The sequence below is a fragment of the Epinephelus moara genome, chromosome 23, assembly GCF_006386435.1.
Source record: "Epinephelus moara isolate mb chromosome 23, YSFRI_EMoa_1.0, whole genome shotgun sequence".
Lineage (NCBI taxonomy): Eukaryota > Metazoa > Chordata > Actinopteri > Perciformes > Serranidae > Epinephelus > Epinephelus moara.
Genome location: NC_065528.1, coordinates 20,968,030 through 20,984,388, shown reverse-complemented (window position 1 = coordinate 20,984,388; position 16,359 = coordinate 20,968,030). Strand labels below are relative to the sequence as shown.

Here is a 16,359-nt window from a genome sequence, read left to right as displayed (position 1 = left end):
CCATCTTGACCAGCACCCTTGTTCAAAATTATCTCAAATATAGCTTGACATTTTGTTGGAAATATAGACCTTTTTGCTGTTAGTAAACAGTATGACATTTTTGGTGGGTGGGGCTTAGCTGGAGGCAAAACAGTTCGCCACAGACATTAGCTAACACTAGCTAGCAAGTTCTGTTGGCTTGTTTTAGACAATAGAGGAAGATTATACAAGTGGTGCATTCAGAAATACTCATTCCGAGTGCCAGAGCGTACTCTGGCACAAACTCGACCGTGCGTAAATTTGTTTTGCTCTCGAAGCTAACGTTAGCAAATGCGCTAAAAAGTTAGCGTTACACAGAAATTCAATATTCCTCTTAATACCTCCCCAGTTTCTGATTAGGTGGACATGATAACACTTAAAACACATAACGTTATTCATCCCTACAACAGGAATAACCTAATACGAAGTGCTGGTGTCGTTTATGATGATCGCCTCCGTCCAGTCCTTTGGTCTTATCGCATTTAACCATAACTGTCTTCGTTTTTGTTGATGAGCAGTGGCGGCTGTTATGTGATAAAATTTAAGTTTTGTGCTATGACTCCTTCTATTCTGGCTCCCAATAACACAACAAGACGACATTTTAAGACTCCTATGTAGCCTACAGCCCTGTGGTGGAGGGTCGTGTTTTGCCTCCAGCTAACAAACTGACGTCTTTGTGATGTCGGCCCTTAAAGGGTCTATAGAATGTAGCCCTTTTTCTGTATTACACCATTTATATAATGGTAGCTCTGATACTGATTTGCATTTACCCAAGGGCATAGGTTTTGTTTCAACACATGGGGGGAGTGGACACATATGAAGCAGGGGTTTGGGGATACTCTGCTAGAAAAGTTTGAGCATCAGATACTTATTTCCTGCATTTTGTCAAAATAAATCTACTCTGCAAATGGGGCCCATGTTATAAATATTTAGAGGGACGTGTCCCCTGCATCCTACCCGAAATCCCAACCTATGCATTTACGTGTAGACTATTTACAAAATAATTGCTCTATTTGAAAAGTAGCATCACCAGTACCTTATATATTCGGTCCATATGGCAGTAGTGTGCCCTTTGTCCGGGGCACTTGTGTTGTCCCGTGTTCTATCAGAGCCAGACATTACACCAGGGACCTTGTAAGTTTTAAGTGACAACTCTAACCATCCTTAGCCAACAATTTATTGGCTTCTTTACCGGACAAGAGAGCTGAGAAAGCAGCTGCACTGTCACTGATTTGCTGGAAGATGCTCCCTCTCACACTGTTTAAACTGACACTTGCACTTGTTTACTGTACACATCAGTTTTTGTTGACAGAACAACACTGCAGTTATCGCCATTTGCAAAAACAACTATGTTTCTGGAGTGGGAGATCATAGGCGACAGTGTCGCTGTAACACTTGAGAAATTACTTGGATGTGATCCCGAGCACTTGAGTAAACTTCACACAGTGGCATCAAACTGTGAACATAAATTTGTGCTACGGAAGTGTTATCGAGAGCAAGCAGATTCTGTACCTTGCAGTGTTTTCCTCTTTGTATACCCAGTTTGGTACTTGGAAACTCTGGCAGTCAGTTTCAGAGATTTCATGAATGAGTGTATATGAATAAGCATTTGTATGTTAATCCTAAGGACCTAATCACAATGTTTGTCTACAATAACTTCCAGGTAGAAAACCCTTGCATCACCTACATGTAATGAAGCAGCGCTGAGCAAACGCTGCCTTAACTTAGTTTTTTGTTGTTGTTTTTTTCAACATCAGTTTAAGTGGATGCCATTTTCAGAATATTTTCACCACTTCACCTTGCTGTCAGACATCAATTTCCGACAGGAAAATTGAAGCCGTTATTCTAAAGCTATCGAACTCCATTAACAAAAACAGCCATTTTACTCAGCAGTATGTAGGAGCACTGGTCTACCTCTGCCTCAATTGGTTTAACTCTTTGAAACCTGGAGTGACATCACTTTTCTTGTGCTGCTTTCAGAAACCTTTCACCAGTATTTCAACCTTTGAACCCCAAGCAAATTGGTGCGATTTCTTTTAGAAACATGGGAAAAGGGCAATTAGCAACTTGGTAAGAAATGTCCCACAAATTGCAAAAAAATAATATAAAAATAAAAAATACAAAACTTTGGAAAATGAATTAATAAATAATAGATTTAGATTTTTTTTTAAACTAGGGAAGAAAGAAAAAAACAATTTACTATTATTATTATTATTATTTATAATTATTATTAATATTTCAAAATTATGTTACATAATTGTTGTAATTTTTAAGCACTCTTTCAAGGTCATTTCCATGTTTTTAACTTTCTGTCTTTATTTTTTTTTTCTAATTTTCTTGTTTTTAATGTTCTCTTCTTAATTTCTTGCTAATTTATTGGGTAATTTCTTCTTTATTCTCAAAGAAATCATGCAAATTTGCTCAAGTTTCAAACGATTAAAGTGTAAGGTGACGAGATGGAAATATGTAGCATACACTCATACTGATATAGATTTTGTTTTTAGATTGGTAAAATATGTTTACATTCTCAGCTGACCACCAACGTCCTTAGGTGTTGATATTTGGTTGAATTTAGATTGCGATGCCGAGTGACCAAAATTCAATGTCGGGACAATGTTGAATGTCAATTTGACGTAGAATACAGATGATGTTGATGTTTTGTTGGTTTCAAGTTGCCCAACCCAACATCTGCAAAACATTATAATATTAACATCTACAAAACCCCAAATTCTAACGTCATTGGACATTTAAGATATCGTTAACTTGAATTTCATTCCAACCTAAATTTAACGTCTGTCCAATGTAAAACATATTGACGTCCAGTGCCAGCTGGGTTAGCTTCCATGCCAGTAAATTTGGTTCATCAAAGACGTTAGCAAAGCAACACAGTGCAAAAATAAGCATAGCAGAAACGTCAGACAGGTGTGACCACCATGTTTAACTATATATCTCAAAAGGTAACAGTTAGTGGTTTTGTTGGGAAATACCCAGGAGGAAGTGCCGCTATACTCCATTACGCAATACTTTAATGGCTGCAAGTACACTGCTACATGTAGCTACATGCTAACGTCAGTGAGACCTGTAATCTTGGTTGCTAATGAGGTTAATTTCTCCATTATTTCAGATAATACTCCTGCTGAAACATGTTTGTGTTCAGAAGATTAAAGTGGTTATTTTAATGGAAAAAAGTGCCGCTGTACTCGGTTGAAGTCAAGTCTGGGACTGCAAGTACTATGCTACATGTAGCTACATGCTAACGTTGGGGAAACCTGTAATCTTGGTTGCTGCTTTCTTACCAATTTCAGTTCATATTCCTGCTGAAACATGTCCTGTAGAAAGTGTGGCTATACTCTGTTATAGTCATTACCATGGCTGCGATGACGGTGGAAAGACAGGCACTTTAACTGAGTGTTTCAGGCAGAGGGTGAGCCAGGTGTTCTAGCACAGACAGTATGAGAAAAATAAAGTGCTTTTTAACCATTAAAGCATGTAGACATGTTCCAGTAGAAACCCAAAATATAAGTATGAACCTGAAAATGAACATAATAGGTTGTCTTTCTTCAAATAATCCAGTGATGGAGTGATAGTTATCTGTACATCCATTGGTGCAGTGCAAACAGTTTCTGCTAATAGCTAATTCGGCATACCTTTAACCATGCCAATTTGTCAAAATGTGGCATGGTCAAAAAAAAAAAAAGAAAGAAAAGAAAAACGATGCTCAAGTTTTAGACCACAGCGCAACTCAATGAATCTATGGCAGTTGACAACGTTCTGCCTCCTGTTTTTATCCCCCTAACCTTTACAGAAACTGTAGATCCACAAGTGAGAGAAAATTAGAGCATTATGATTCACAAAATACAAGTAGGCTACTGCAAATTAATGTCTGACAATATATGACAAATTACTGTTTTATGTTTTGTTTTGTTTTTGCCTCTATAAGGCTTAGAACTTCCAGTCAATATGGTATCTATATTCCTGAAACAAAGACATTCTCCCCAATGCATTCATATACAGATAAATAAATAAATAAATAACAAGCAAACAAATCAAAACAAAATGAGGATTCAGAGGGTTTAAGTGATGTGTTTGGGCATAAAATGACATCAGAAATAAACAAGTTTGCTGATTTCGCATATATCCACAGTTCAAATCAATTGCCAGTTGTCTAACCAGAAGTGACTGTTGTTAGCGGGACGTTACGGTGATTGGATCTATGATTAAAATACTCAGTTCAACTATTGTACTCTTGTTGACCCTAAAGATTGGAGGGGCTTTGTTTTATTCAAAAAGCCGACTCCTGTAAACACACAAAAACACACAGCAGCAATTTAAACAGTAACAATCGTACCTGCAGCTTGTCCACCAGGCATCTTCCTGAGTGTCATTATTTATAGCTCTTCTGCTGTGCCATTCTCCATGCTAGAATATTCTAATAATGCTTCCCTTCCATTTATTAGGTTTCTGGGGCCCTGTGTGTTGACCACAGCAGTTCTCAGTTTTGCTGCAGAGCAGAAAGTTAAACCTAAGTTCCCCTATGGAACAGTAAAAGTAACAACAAACTCCTGCGTGCAGTTTTAGCACACTGCAGCAGAAGATGGCTCACACTGCTAATTGAAAGGCTGCGGCCATCCCGCCCAATCAGCCCCTTCCATGACTGATTATAGATCTGACTTGGTGACCCTGATTCAAATCCCCTGTCGTCCCTAAAACCTCAGGTGCCTCCTTAAAGCCTGGCAAGAGTGACCGGACTGTCAGGGTGAGTTTCCAAAACTCCGTAGGGTCCTCATTATATGTGACAGTGGGATTCTCAATTCTCTCTTCAGTTCACAACTCTCTACTTTCTGCTTATTTAAATGATCCCACATACACCGAGTGATTACCTGCTTGTTTTCGGCTTCCTAACTGATCAGGTAAAGCTCCCCAGGTGGAGACAGATACAAACCAAGAGCAAGTATGGCTTCAAATTAGCACAATGAGTTCTTGTAGAGACTCATGCCGGTGCCCTTTTCTGAGCTGACCCCTCTGACTCAGAGGCTTGAATGTCTCTCATTAGAAAGAGCGGCGCAAATGAAATATCAATGATTGCACTTTGTCTGTCAGGTTCAGTGTGTGCAATAAGGTTTCATTACATCCTGAAGTGGAGGCAGTGCACAAAGAGGCAATGAGTCGTCCTTTTTATGTTAATCAGACCTCGTTTGGGGGCGAGCGGATCCCCTCAATCACACAGGACAACCGAATTCACTCACTTTTATTTTTATATTTTGTAGATTTAGCAGGGTTTATGTTATCTGGGCCTGACTGCAGCAGTTTGCGTCAAAAATCCCACTCCTTTTTCTCTGAGTTTTAACTCCATAAAATATAAAAACACACAATACACACATTTTTAAATTCAGCACATTATTTTCTGTCATGAATATAACATTACAATGCCAGATGTTCGTATTAAACATGGCCAATGTCAAATACTGAGGTAAATGTATGTAAAAGTGATCCTTCAGACCATTCTGGATACTCTACTTTTTTCTACTTTGGCAACAAGCTGACGTCAGCTCACGAAAGATTTATTTAATATTCATCTGCTCCAGGCACACTACTGAGTGCTTACATTACATAGCCTGCACTGCTACATGTAGCTACATGCTAGCCTCAGGGAAACCTGTAATCTTGGTTGCTAATGTTGTTATATCTCTCTGATTTCGGATCATGTTCCTGCTAGAGCATGTGGAATTGTGTTTCGAAGCTTTTGTTGGGAATTTACCCAGGAGGAAGTGCCGCTATACTCCATTACGCAACACTTTAATGGCGGCAAGTACACTGCTACATGTGGCTACATGCTAACGTCAGTGAGACCTGTAATCTTGGTTGCTAATGAGGTTAATTTCTCCATTATTTCAGATAATACTCCTGCTGAAACATGTTTGTGTTCACAAGATTATAGTAGTTATTTTAATGGAAAAAAGTGCAGCTGTACTCGGTTGAAGTCAAGTCTGGGACTGCAAGTACACTGCTACATGTAGCTACATGCTAACGTTGGGGAAACCTGTAATCTTGGTTACTGCTTTCTTACCAATTTCAGCTCATATTCCTGCTGAAACATGTCTTGTAGAAAGTGTCGCTATACTCTGTTATAGTCATTACCATGGCTGCGATGTCGGTGGAAAGACAGGCACTTTAAGTGAGTGTTTCAGACAGAGGGTGAGCCAGGTGTTTTAGCACAAACTCCTTCAGTTTTTTAACCATTAAAGCATGTAGACATGTTCCAGCAGAAACCCAAAATATAAGTATGAACCTGGAAAATGAACATAATAGGTTGTCTTTCTTCAAATAATCCAGTGATGGAGTGATAGTTATCTGTACATCCATTGGTGCAGTGCAAACAGTTACTGCTAATAGCTAATTCGGCATATCTTTAACCATGCCAATTTGTCAAAATGTGGCATGGTCAAAAAAAAAAAAACAAAGAAAGAAAAGAAAAACGATGCTCAAGTTTTAGACCACAGCGCAACTCAATGAATCTATGGCAGTTGACAACGTTCTGCCTCCTGTTTTTATCCCCCTAACCTTTACAGAAACTGTAGATCCACAAGTGAGAGAAAATCAGAGCATTATGATTCACAAAATACAAGTAGGCTACTGCAAATTAATGTCTGACAATATATGACAAATTGTTGTTTTATGTTTTGTTTTTTTGCCTCTATAAGGCTTAGAACTTCCAGTCAATATGGTATCTATATTCCTGAAACAAAGACATTCTCCCCAATGCATTCATATACAGATAAATAAATAAATAACAAGCAAACAAAACAAAATGAGGATTCAGAGGGTTTAAGTGATGTGAGTCTTTGGCCAGTCTTTCATTAGGGATCTCCCTGCTGATCTGGTGTTGTGCACAGTGTCGTGTGTTTTCCTGGAGTATGTAAATTATCTAACATACGCTGTGTGTACCTTCGTGACACACTGGCACACACACATGTACATTAACACACACACACACACACACACACAGATAGACAGGGAGCTATGTTCTGATCACTGCCAAGCCAAAGCATGCAACATGATAAGAACTTTTTTTTTTTTTTTTTTTCACATGAACACAGATGCATTACATGTGTCAACAAGAAGGCTCACCAGTTTCCAACATGGGAAAGACCCTATAGTACACACATCAATGCATTATGGTTGTTCGTTTTTTTTTTTTTTTTTACATTGCATAGTTACACTTTTTGTTACATGGTAATATTCATACATGACTCTTTCAAACTTAACGTGACCACAGTGGAGAGACAAGCCCGAATGAAGTGAACATGAGTGACGATGGATGCAATGAGGTGTGGGTGCCATGTGGAGTTATGTCGCTGTGATGTGATGTGGTGATGCCACGTGAGTAAATGACCAACAAATCACTGACAACAATGCGGAAATACAGAAATCAACAGAATACAGCTTTCGAAAAAGAGATAAGACGCAACAAGAACAACAACAAAACAAAAGACAAAACCACAAGCTGCTTTCTGTCTCGGCCCCAGAGAGTCCTGCTTTGAAGTGGTTTGCTTCAGAGATTGGCGAGGGGGTTGTTTTCAGGATATGAAGGGGGTGTCAAGTTAGCAAGGACCCTTCTGTTGTGCACTTTGTTTGTCCCTTTTGCTAATGGTCCCTAAGCACAAAGCAATCCCAAAACACAACAGCACCAAACGACTTCGATCTAGCAAAGTTCAAGCTGCTGAACTTGATCGATTCTTGTCTTTTTATTTTCTACCTTTCCAATTTCCCCTCCAGCTTTGATTTTATGAAAGTCACTCCTGTTAAGTTTTAACAACTGCCTCTGGAATTTTTATGTACTGAAAGGAGGTATGAAGTGACAACAGATACTTGGGTTTTGAGTCAGTCAGTGTCTGACAATTTATCGGACACCTTAATAGAGCTCTTTCTGCTGTTTAAAGGTTCTGTATGTAACTTTCAGAAAATCCTTGTTATTTGTAATACCCCTATCTGAGGCCATTACGTGAACTCAGTCAGCATTCTGTTGCCAGCGCTCTGGTACACGTACAGTAGCTGTGAATAAACACCTGGGCATCCGCCAGGACATTGACAAACACAAGACCATGATATCATGTTGACAGAAGGCTGGAAAATAAATTTAAATCATTTTTACAATAACATTCCTATCTGCAATGTTTCTGTATTTCATTTGCTATTTTGCCAAGTTAGCTAGCTAGCAATTTGTCCACGTTAGCATGCAAGCTAACGTTAGCTGACAATAGCCAGCTAAACCCACAATATTACAATATATTTCACATATCAGTGCTTCCTCTAACGTTAAAATTTCTTGTCAGCGCTGGAAGGGAACTGAAATCAGTTCATCTTAGCTCCTTGTGTGTCTAGCATTCCACCCTTGTGTTTTCCTGTGTTCTTTTCTTGTTTTTTTTGGCCTCATCCCTACTGGATTTGTTTGCCTCCACTGATAGACCGTCTGTGTACCGGACCTACCTTTTGACCAGTAAAGACTGTTATTTCATTCGACTTGTTTTCAGAGTCATGCGTTTGAGTCCACTCTCACCTGGCTCACCGCTTGTTACAGCAAACCATAGATGTATAATAATTCCCATACTGAATGCCAAGATGACGCCTATTCACTCCAATGAAACTGCTCACCTGGCGCATACGCGACAAAACGTTTCTAGCCTCTGGGTATACTTTCGTGGTATGCGGCCCACTAAATATACGCAGTAGTGTTTCTCTTGCTGGCCCAACCCACGAATTCTTGCTCAGCTCATAAACTTTACATTCTGCTGACATCACATTATTTTAAATTGCTTTTTTTAAGGATTGAAGAAAGTTTTACAAATAAAAAACCATGGATCAAAAATTTAAAATAAAAAGAGCCATAATTGACCTTGTTTGCAATTTGAGGTGTCCTGTCAACAGTTTTACAGACATCTCTTTTACAACGGTGGTCTATGGAGAAAATGCTTCCGCGGGCCAGGTGGGATTTTTTACCAATACCCCGTGAAGTCACTGGGTAGAATTAGAAGCAAGGCTAAAACGCTTTCCTGGGGGCCTGGCACAAACCCCAGTAAGCCACTTTCTGGCCAGTAAGCTCTGGGTGTCACAGCAGCCTGGTGGTCAGTGGCAACAGCAAAGTTTACTGATCCAGCGGTCAAGAGGGCAGTCCGGGATCAGACCCCTGGTACTGTGGCTGAATTCAAGATGCTACAGAGTGCCCTGCGAAGGTCCTTCTTCACTGGGCCGCCATTGTCAAACAGAAATAGCATGTGTTGACTCTTGTGTTGTGGTGGGTACTAGTAGTTTGTTGACGTTAGCGGACTCCATTTCTTAGCTAACGGAGCTGAAGAGAGGCAAGGCACTTCCAAACACACATGACACCACATCCTTTGGATTTTACAGTAAAAATCTGGCCTGATTCCTTCACATTGTGTCAGTCAGGCAACAGAGAAAATCAGGGACAGTCTCAGTTTTTAAGTTATGTTCCAAGCTCTTCACCCATCTGCAATAAAAACTGATTAATACTGGTAAAGATACATACAGAACCTTTTAAAGTGGCAAACAAAGCCAATAATAAGAGTTCACTTGTCTCCCTTCCCTCCTACACTTCTCTGTCCTTCAGCCTATCTGTGTGCTTGATTTAATACATCATAGTCCTCTGAAGTGTTTAAAGTGTGATTCTGCCTGTGCATGTTGGACTGCAGCCTTCTGCCACTTATTATTTCCGGCACCGTGGGGGCTATGATTCGCCATCAATATGCGTTTGCTTATCTGCTATTTTCTGCCAAGCTCATACAAAGCAGAAAAACAGTCCTGTGAAACTGGCAGTCCACAAAAAACAAACCATTTTCGGGCGGATGGCTTAATTGCTACTGATGCCTTGGCCAGATGAATGCCTTAATTTTCGGCGAAACTCTGGTGGGAGAGTGCACTTCGTTAAATAAAAGCAGCAGGCAAACAGTTTTTTTTTGTGCTGTCAATTCTGCTTGAAAGGGGCGAGATAATACCTTGTCAAAAGCGACTATTATTTCTTTTTGTACTTGCTTATCTAATTCTACATTTTCCAGTTGGCCCATTCAACACTAAATATTAATTATCATACCCCTCAAAGTTGTCGTACAAAGGTAGAAGTGTTACAGCAGCCAATTATTAGCTGGTCTGTTTTTCCTATTCCCCAGGACGGAGCTTTTAAATTGTCTGACTTCAGAAACTTTGATTGAAATACAAAAGACTTTTTGGAGTGTTGGGTTTCCAGCTGGAAGCATCAGCTCTATCACTGTCATGTGCCAATCTGACATAAAAAGATAACAGCATTATCGTCCGGCTTTCCTTACTAAACTCAATGTAATACTTTTCAAATTATTCAATTATCAGACAGACTGCTTCACCAAGGACTTGTCCAGGAAATGGGATCTTGATTTGTTTGAGTTGGATTTTACTACTGTGTGGGTTTATCTCAGTCGTCTGACAAATATTGACAAATAACAAATCCTCAATGTCTCTAGATTTGGTCAGGAAAAAAATCTTGCAGCCTCAACAAGACCCAAAACCCAAGCTGATGTGACTGACTCATTGTGATCACGGAGGGGCAGAATTTCAGATAGTTTCTGGAAGAATCTGAAGCCTTTACAACCACTTCAACTTAGAAAACACTGCTGGGGTAGTTGTGTTGCCTAAAGTAGCTACTGCAGCACCGCTACTAACAGGATGCATGATACGTGGCTGCAATTAAAATTTACAGAAAATAAAACTTAAAATTATTCAAAGTAAATAAAGAAGTAAAAAACAAAAATATTTGTGCAGATGTTTCAAGGATGCAGTCGTCTTACCTGGGAACACAGGCAGTAGAGGTCTCCCCCTCGGGGGCCTCTGGGGCGGGGCAGCAGAACTGGTGAAGCACTGTTTGGTTGCTGTGTGAAGAAGAGGAGAAACAGGAATTAATATAAAAGATCAAAATGGATGTCATACTAAAAGTTTAATTCTTTCTTGTGGTTTTCAGCCTGGTTTCACCTCCAGAGCCTGAAAATATTCCACTTCAGAAGAGTTTAGTGTCTGCCTGAGAAGCACCGGACTTTCCACCAACTCCAATGTAAACCCATCTGGGTCATTATTATGCACTCAAAGCAACAGACATAGTTTGTGAAGAGTGTGAAAGTGGGTGAAAGTTAGGGTGAATGGGTGGTGAATAGGTCCAACAAACACCCAACTTTAACCCAGGCGAGCAGTGTTTGACACCATCAAACAACATTGGTTGCTGTGTTTGTGCCACTCAAACCCAGATGTCTTTTCCTAACTGTAACCAAGGAGTTCTGATGCCTTAACTTTACCAATGACCCCTTGCATGAGTTGCTTCATGTGAACAACATCAACCACAATCTCTTCCTAACCATAGCCAAGTAGTTTTGTTGCCTAAATTGGACTTGGACCCAGGAAAATGGTGGTCGAGTACAACGACCAAGTGGCGTTTGTGCCACTCAAAGCCGAGTGTTTGTTTTTTTTAATCAAAATCCACAATCTTTTCCTGACTATAGCCAAGTGGTTTTGTTGCCTTAACCTAACTGCTGACCCCTTCTTACCGCCATATTTGTGCCACTCAAACCCAAGTGTTTTCTAACGACACACGGCCACCTCTCTGGCTGCGTTTGTGCCACTCAAAGCGGAGAGATTTTTGAGCAATACCCGCAATCTTTTCCTAACCATAACCAAGTAGTTCTGTTGCCTAAACTGGACTTCGACCCAGGAAAATGGTGTTTGAGACCAACAAACAAGTGGTGTTTGTGCCACTCAAAGCCAAGCGAAATCCACAATCTTTTCCTGACTATAACCAAGTAGTTTGTTGCCTAAACCGCCAACCCCTTCTCAGCACCATCTTTGTGCCAATTAAAGCCGAGTCATTTTTAGTGACACACAAACGTTTGTCCAGGGTTCCTGGCCGGCATGAACCTGGGAGGGTCAGGTTTGATGTCCGTCTCCTCTTTGTAGGTGTGAGCCTCCTTTTTCCAGGCGGTGAAGTGGTGGGGGGAGGGGCTGCTGGGCCTGACTGAGGTGTTCAAGCTCACTTTCCGTTAAAACCTCAACCTGCCTGCTGCTCTGCATTTGGGTCCATCCTGAGCTGATCCCTGACAATTTTAGATCCCGTCATTCCTCACCTGCCCACCAGTTGTCCTCAGTGTATTTCTCCTTCTAGCTTATCACCTGAGCAGTCTCCTCCCTGCACACCTGCTTCACATTAGTCATCAGCCCAGTATATTTAAACTCCACAGTCAGCATTGTGTACTCTGCCTCATGGCTGCAGCAGCCTGTTTGACCCATTGTTTGTCTTCTGACTCTTTCTGGCTCAGGTCTTCTGGTTTTATCAGCCTTCTTGTGTGATCTCCCAGAGACAGATTATTTACTAATTGTTCACCCTTACAACTGCAGCCTGCAAAATGTGTGTCTTTTCTTCTCAATGATCGTTTTTGCTTAAGACGGTTCCAACTGAGTGAAACGATGTGGAAGTATTTAAGGGTGTTTTCACATATAGTCCTTTTAAAACAAACCAAACTCAGTCCTCTGAAAGTGTACCAAAATGTGGACCAACGGAGAAGGGACTCAGTTCTCTTTCTGGTCAACTTCAGCTCTGATGGGGCCTCAGTCCTCTTGTTGCTCACACTACAGCCTATAATATATATTGACATAGTTTTATTTTTACTTTGACGTGGCACTGCAGTGCGGTTATGAAGCCCCTCGCTTTCAAATGAACTTTGGAGGTAATCCTTCGCGTTTCTGTGCTGTAGACTGTTGCCATTTGATGTATTCTACATTCCACACATAGAGACCTGCAGTATCTTCCGTGAACCAAACTACTCCTCGTCCTGTGTCCTTGCAAGCGTTACAGGCCGACGTGGTTTTGTCTGTTTTTTCAAGCGTCCCATTGCAACAGCATGTGATCTAGAGGGCTAAATACAATAGCAAAGAGCAAAGCGAACCGCACTGCGGACTTGAAGTGAACTGTACTCAGACCACCTCGTAAGATGGTCTGAGTACGGGTTGCTTCAGAAGGGTCCAAATTCTGTGTTCACATATGCACAAAAAATGCTGAGTCACCACTCTGAGTCCAATTAGAGGGCTGAAAAGGACCAAGTGTGAAAACACCCTGAGTGACAGTCACGATAATAGCTGCTTTAATACTCTAAATGCTATGGAAAGGTGATTCAGTGCTTCCTTTTTATGAGCCAATTTCAGATTATTGATGTCTGGCAACCTAGCTACTAATTAGTTACAGTTCATATTTACAGTAATGTGACGAGCTGTTTCATTCCCTGCACTAAAATGCACCTGAATGTAGAAATTACTTTTAAAAACTTTATGTATTTACAATAAACTTGTTTTGTTTCTGTGTGCTGATTTCTAAAACTAGGACTAGAGGCTCTGCAGTGTGAAAGTCTAACATTCTTGTGAGTAAATCACACCAACAATTAGAGTGAAACCAGCTTTATATGGCAGTTTTATAGGTGTTGATGTTGCTAATAATGAAATCTCACACATTAATAACATCCTCATGAACAGGTGAAATTCACCTGGCTCACAACAAAAAAAAAATTAAGATAAGGATACAAAAAGGACCTTGCAATAGGCCCATTGTGTTTTGATGGGAGCCAGTAAATGTAAAAATAACTTTGTTTATTCACAAGAAAACTCCACAGGTCACCTTTTAACTAGATAATATCAATGTGAAGCGCGATGCGTTTGAGTTTCTCAGTTTGTGACAGATGGAATTCGGGGGACTAAATGAATGAAAGATGCAGATGAAGTGAAAGGCCACATTTAATGTGCGTTGTTCTGCTTTTGATGTGTTTGTCTGTGTTCAGTTGATCTGAAAGATGATATAAAGAGAGAGACAGAGACGGAGAGTTCGAGAGTTTGAGTGTTTCATCACCATGGTGACAGACAGACACAAAGAGACGGCGCTTCATGGTTTCAGCACCACAGAGAAAGACACAGACTGAATGTGTCAGCACCACGGACAGACACAGAGATGTTGAAGAAAAAAGGCTGGCTTGTGGAAAGTTTTCTTAACCTTGACGCAGTGAAACAAAGTCCAAACAAAGATTTGCGTCCAATTTTTCCACAGCAAAAGGGCTTCCAATTATTTTAATGGTAAACTGATTAATGGTTTTAGCTATGAAATGTTAGATTATAAAGAAATAGATGATCAGTTTACGAATATATGTGGCATTGAAAAGCAGTAAATCGTTATCTGAGTCGCTGGAACCAGAGAATGTTTGGCATTTCTGCTTGATGAATAACTGCAAGGTGTACCTAATAAAGTGGCCAGTGAGTGTATATAAAATCATAGTACCTTTACAGGAGAAGCCCAAAATTACTCAGTTGGAGACTTAATACAAAAATCTGGCCAACAAACAAAACCAAGTGATGCCTCTTTCCACTAATAGACAAGCTCAACAAAGGTCAAGGAATACTGCAGTTACCTCCATAATCTGGCCCATGTGCTGCAGTTGGCTCCCGGGGACAGACGGCCTGGGAGCCAGGCAGGTTGCTGATGGATTTACAGAGTGGAGGATAAAGTTGTTGGAGGGTAAAACTACAAAGGTCAGACTTTTGGCTCGTGGCCAGAAAGTGGCAAACTAATGATTATAAGGACTGTGCATCCTCCACCCCAAAAGTGCAGCTGCAGGCTACCAGTAGATACACTGTGTCATCCCTGACGTAGTGTTTTTTCTTCACACTTTGATAGTAGGCAGAGGTGTAGAGAAAAAAAAAGGGCTGCTAATAGTCGGTAAAACCCTGCTGTTTATTCTAGCATCATGTTGGCTAAAGTGATGGTGGGTCAATGTTGGTGGCATGCAACAGGCAGTATAGACCCTTTAGTCTATAGTTTGTAAACAGTATGATGTTTATTGGTGGGCGGGGCTTAGCTGGAGGCAAAACAATTCTCCATCGACATCAGCCAGCTCTAGCTAGCAAGTTCTGCTAGCTTGTTTTAGACAGTGGAGGAAGATGATGTGAGTGGTGCATTCAGAAAATACTCATTCCGAGGTACAAACCGGACAGTTCGTAAATTCGTAACACTGTTGGAATGTACCATTCGGTTATCCACAGCACTGCACTCTCTGAGATCGCCTCCGTCCAGTCAGTTTGTCTTATCATATTAAACCCTAGTTGTCTTTGTTTTTGTTGAAAGGCAATGGTGACTGGTATGTGATAAAATCTAAGTTTTGAGCCATGACTCCTTCCAATTTGGCACAATAACAACACAACAAGACGACATTTTAAGACTCCTATGTAGCCTATAGCCCTGTGGTGGAGAGTCCTGTTTGCCTCCAGCTAATAAAATGACGTCATTGTGATGTTAGCCCTAAAAGGGTCTATAGAGGTCATCAAAATGATTGAGGTCATGTCCATATATCTTATCCCTATCCTTCCTGTCACTGTTTCGTCCCTTCCAGCCAAGCTATAAAATACTTTACCCAAAAGTTTCGTCCTAGGAATCACAACATTTCTGCAAAACTAATGGCAATGTTTAAAAAACATGTTCTCACATTTCAGCAGAAGGAGATTTACAGGAAATGTGGCAGCTTCAAAGCATTTTTAAAGACGTTCCCGTATTCTACTGGAACGTGCTGTAGATAGTCAGAAGTGAGGATGATACTGAAATGTAGAGAGGAAAGAGCAAGGATATAAAATTTTAATGCGCATGTGAGAAAGCCGTGAGTGCCTTCACTTTCCTGCCTTCATCAGTATGCCCTCTATTTCAACCTGGACGCTGCCTCACATTCTTCATTTTCTGGCTTCATCCATCTCGCTCTCCGGTATCATCCCTTCCCCCCCCGCTCTTCTCCTCTGCCTCTGTCCCTTTTACACTGATTTTCCATCACTCTCTACGACTCCCCATCCCCCCTTTTTTCAGGTCCTACAGGCACGGTGTGTTGTGCAAGAGAGCTATTTGCTCAATTACTCTTGCTGCCAGAGGATGTAGCCAGTAAAAACAGCTTTCCATATGCCGTGTCCTTATCCCTGGACGGGGGACACGGAGGACAGAGAGTAGAGAGGTGAGACTTAAAGATGAGAAAGCAAAGCCCATATTCCCAGCAGTTACCACCTCTCAATCCCTTATCGTCCCTCTTTCGCTTTTTGATCTCCTGCCCTGTAGGCGATCTGCCTGCCCTCGTCTCTTTCAACTTCCCCTCCCGTCTGTCCCCTGGGAGAGGACAGAGAAAACAAGGAGACCTCTGTGTCTTCTTATATACCTCTTTCAAAGGCAAGGCCGCCGGTTCGCCTCAAGAGCACTTCAATCTGTTTTCTTCTGTGAAGTGCAAAAGTTTATCACACCATACA

At 40.9% G+C, this 16,359-nt stretch overlaps 1 protein-coding gene across 1 annotated transcript in view; it reads right to left on the bottom strand.

Moving 5' to 3' along the window:
* The window catches only part of iqsec3a (IQ motif and Sec7 domain ArfGEF 3a), a 174,887-nt gene that overhangs the window by 128,827 nt on the left and 29,701 nt on the right, over positions 1 to 16,359 (bottom strand). Inside the window, exon 2 of the mRNA XM_050035781.1 lies at positions 10,851 to 10,931. Within this exon, the coding sequence (XP_049891738.1) occupies positions 10,851 to 10,931 (81 nt within the window). The remainder of the gene's footprint in view (positions 1 to 10,850; positions 10,932 to 16,359) is intronic.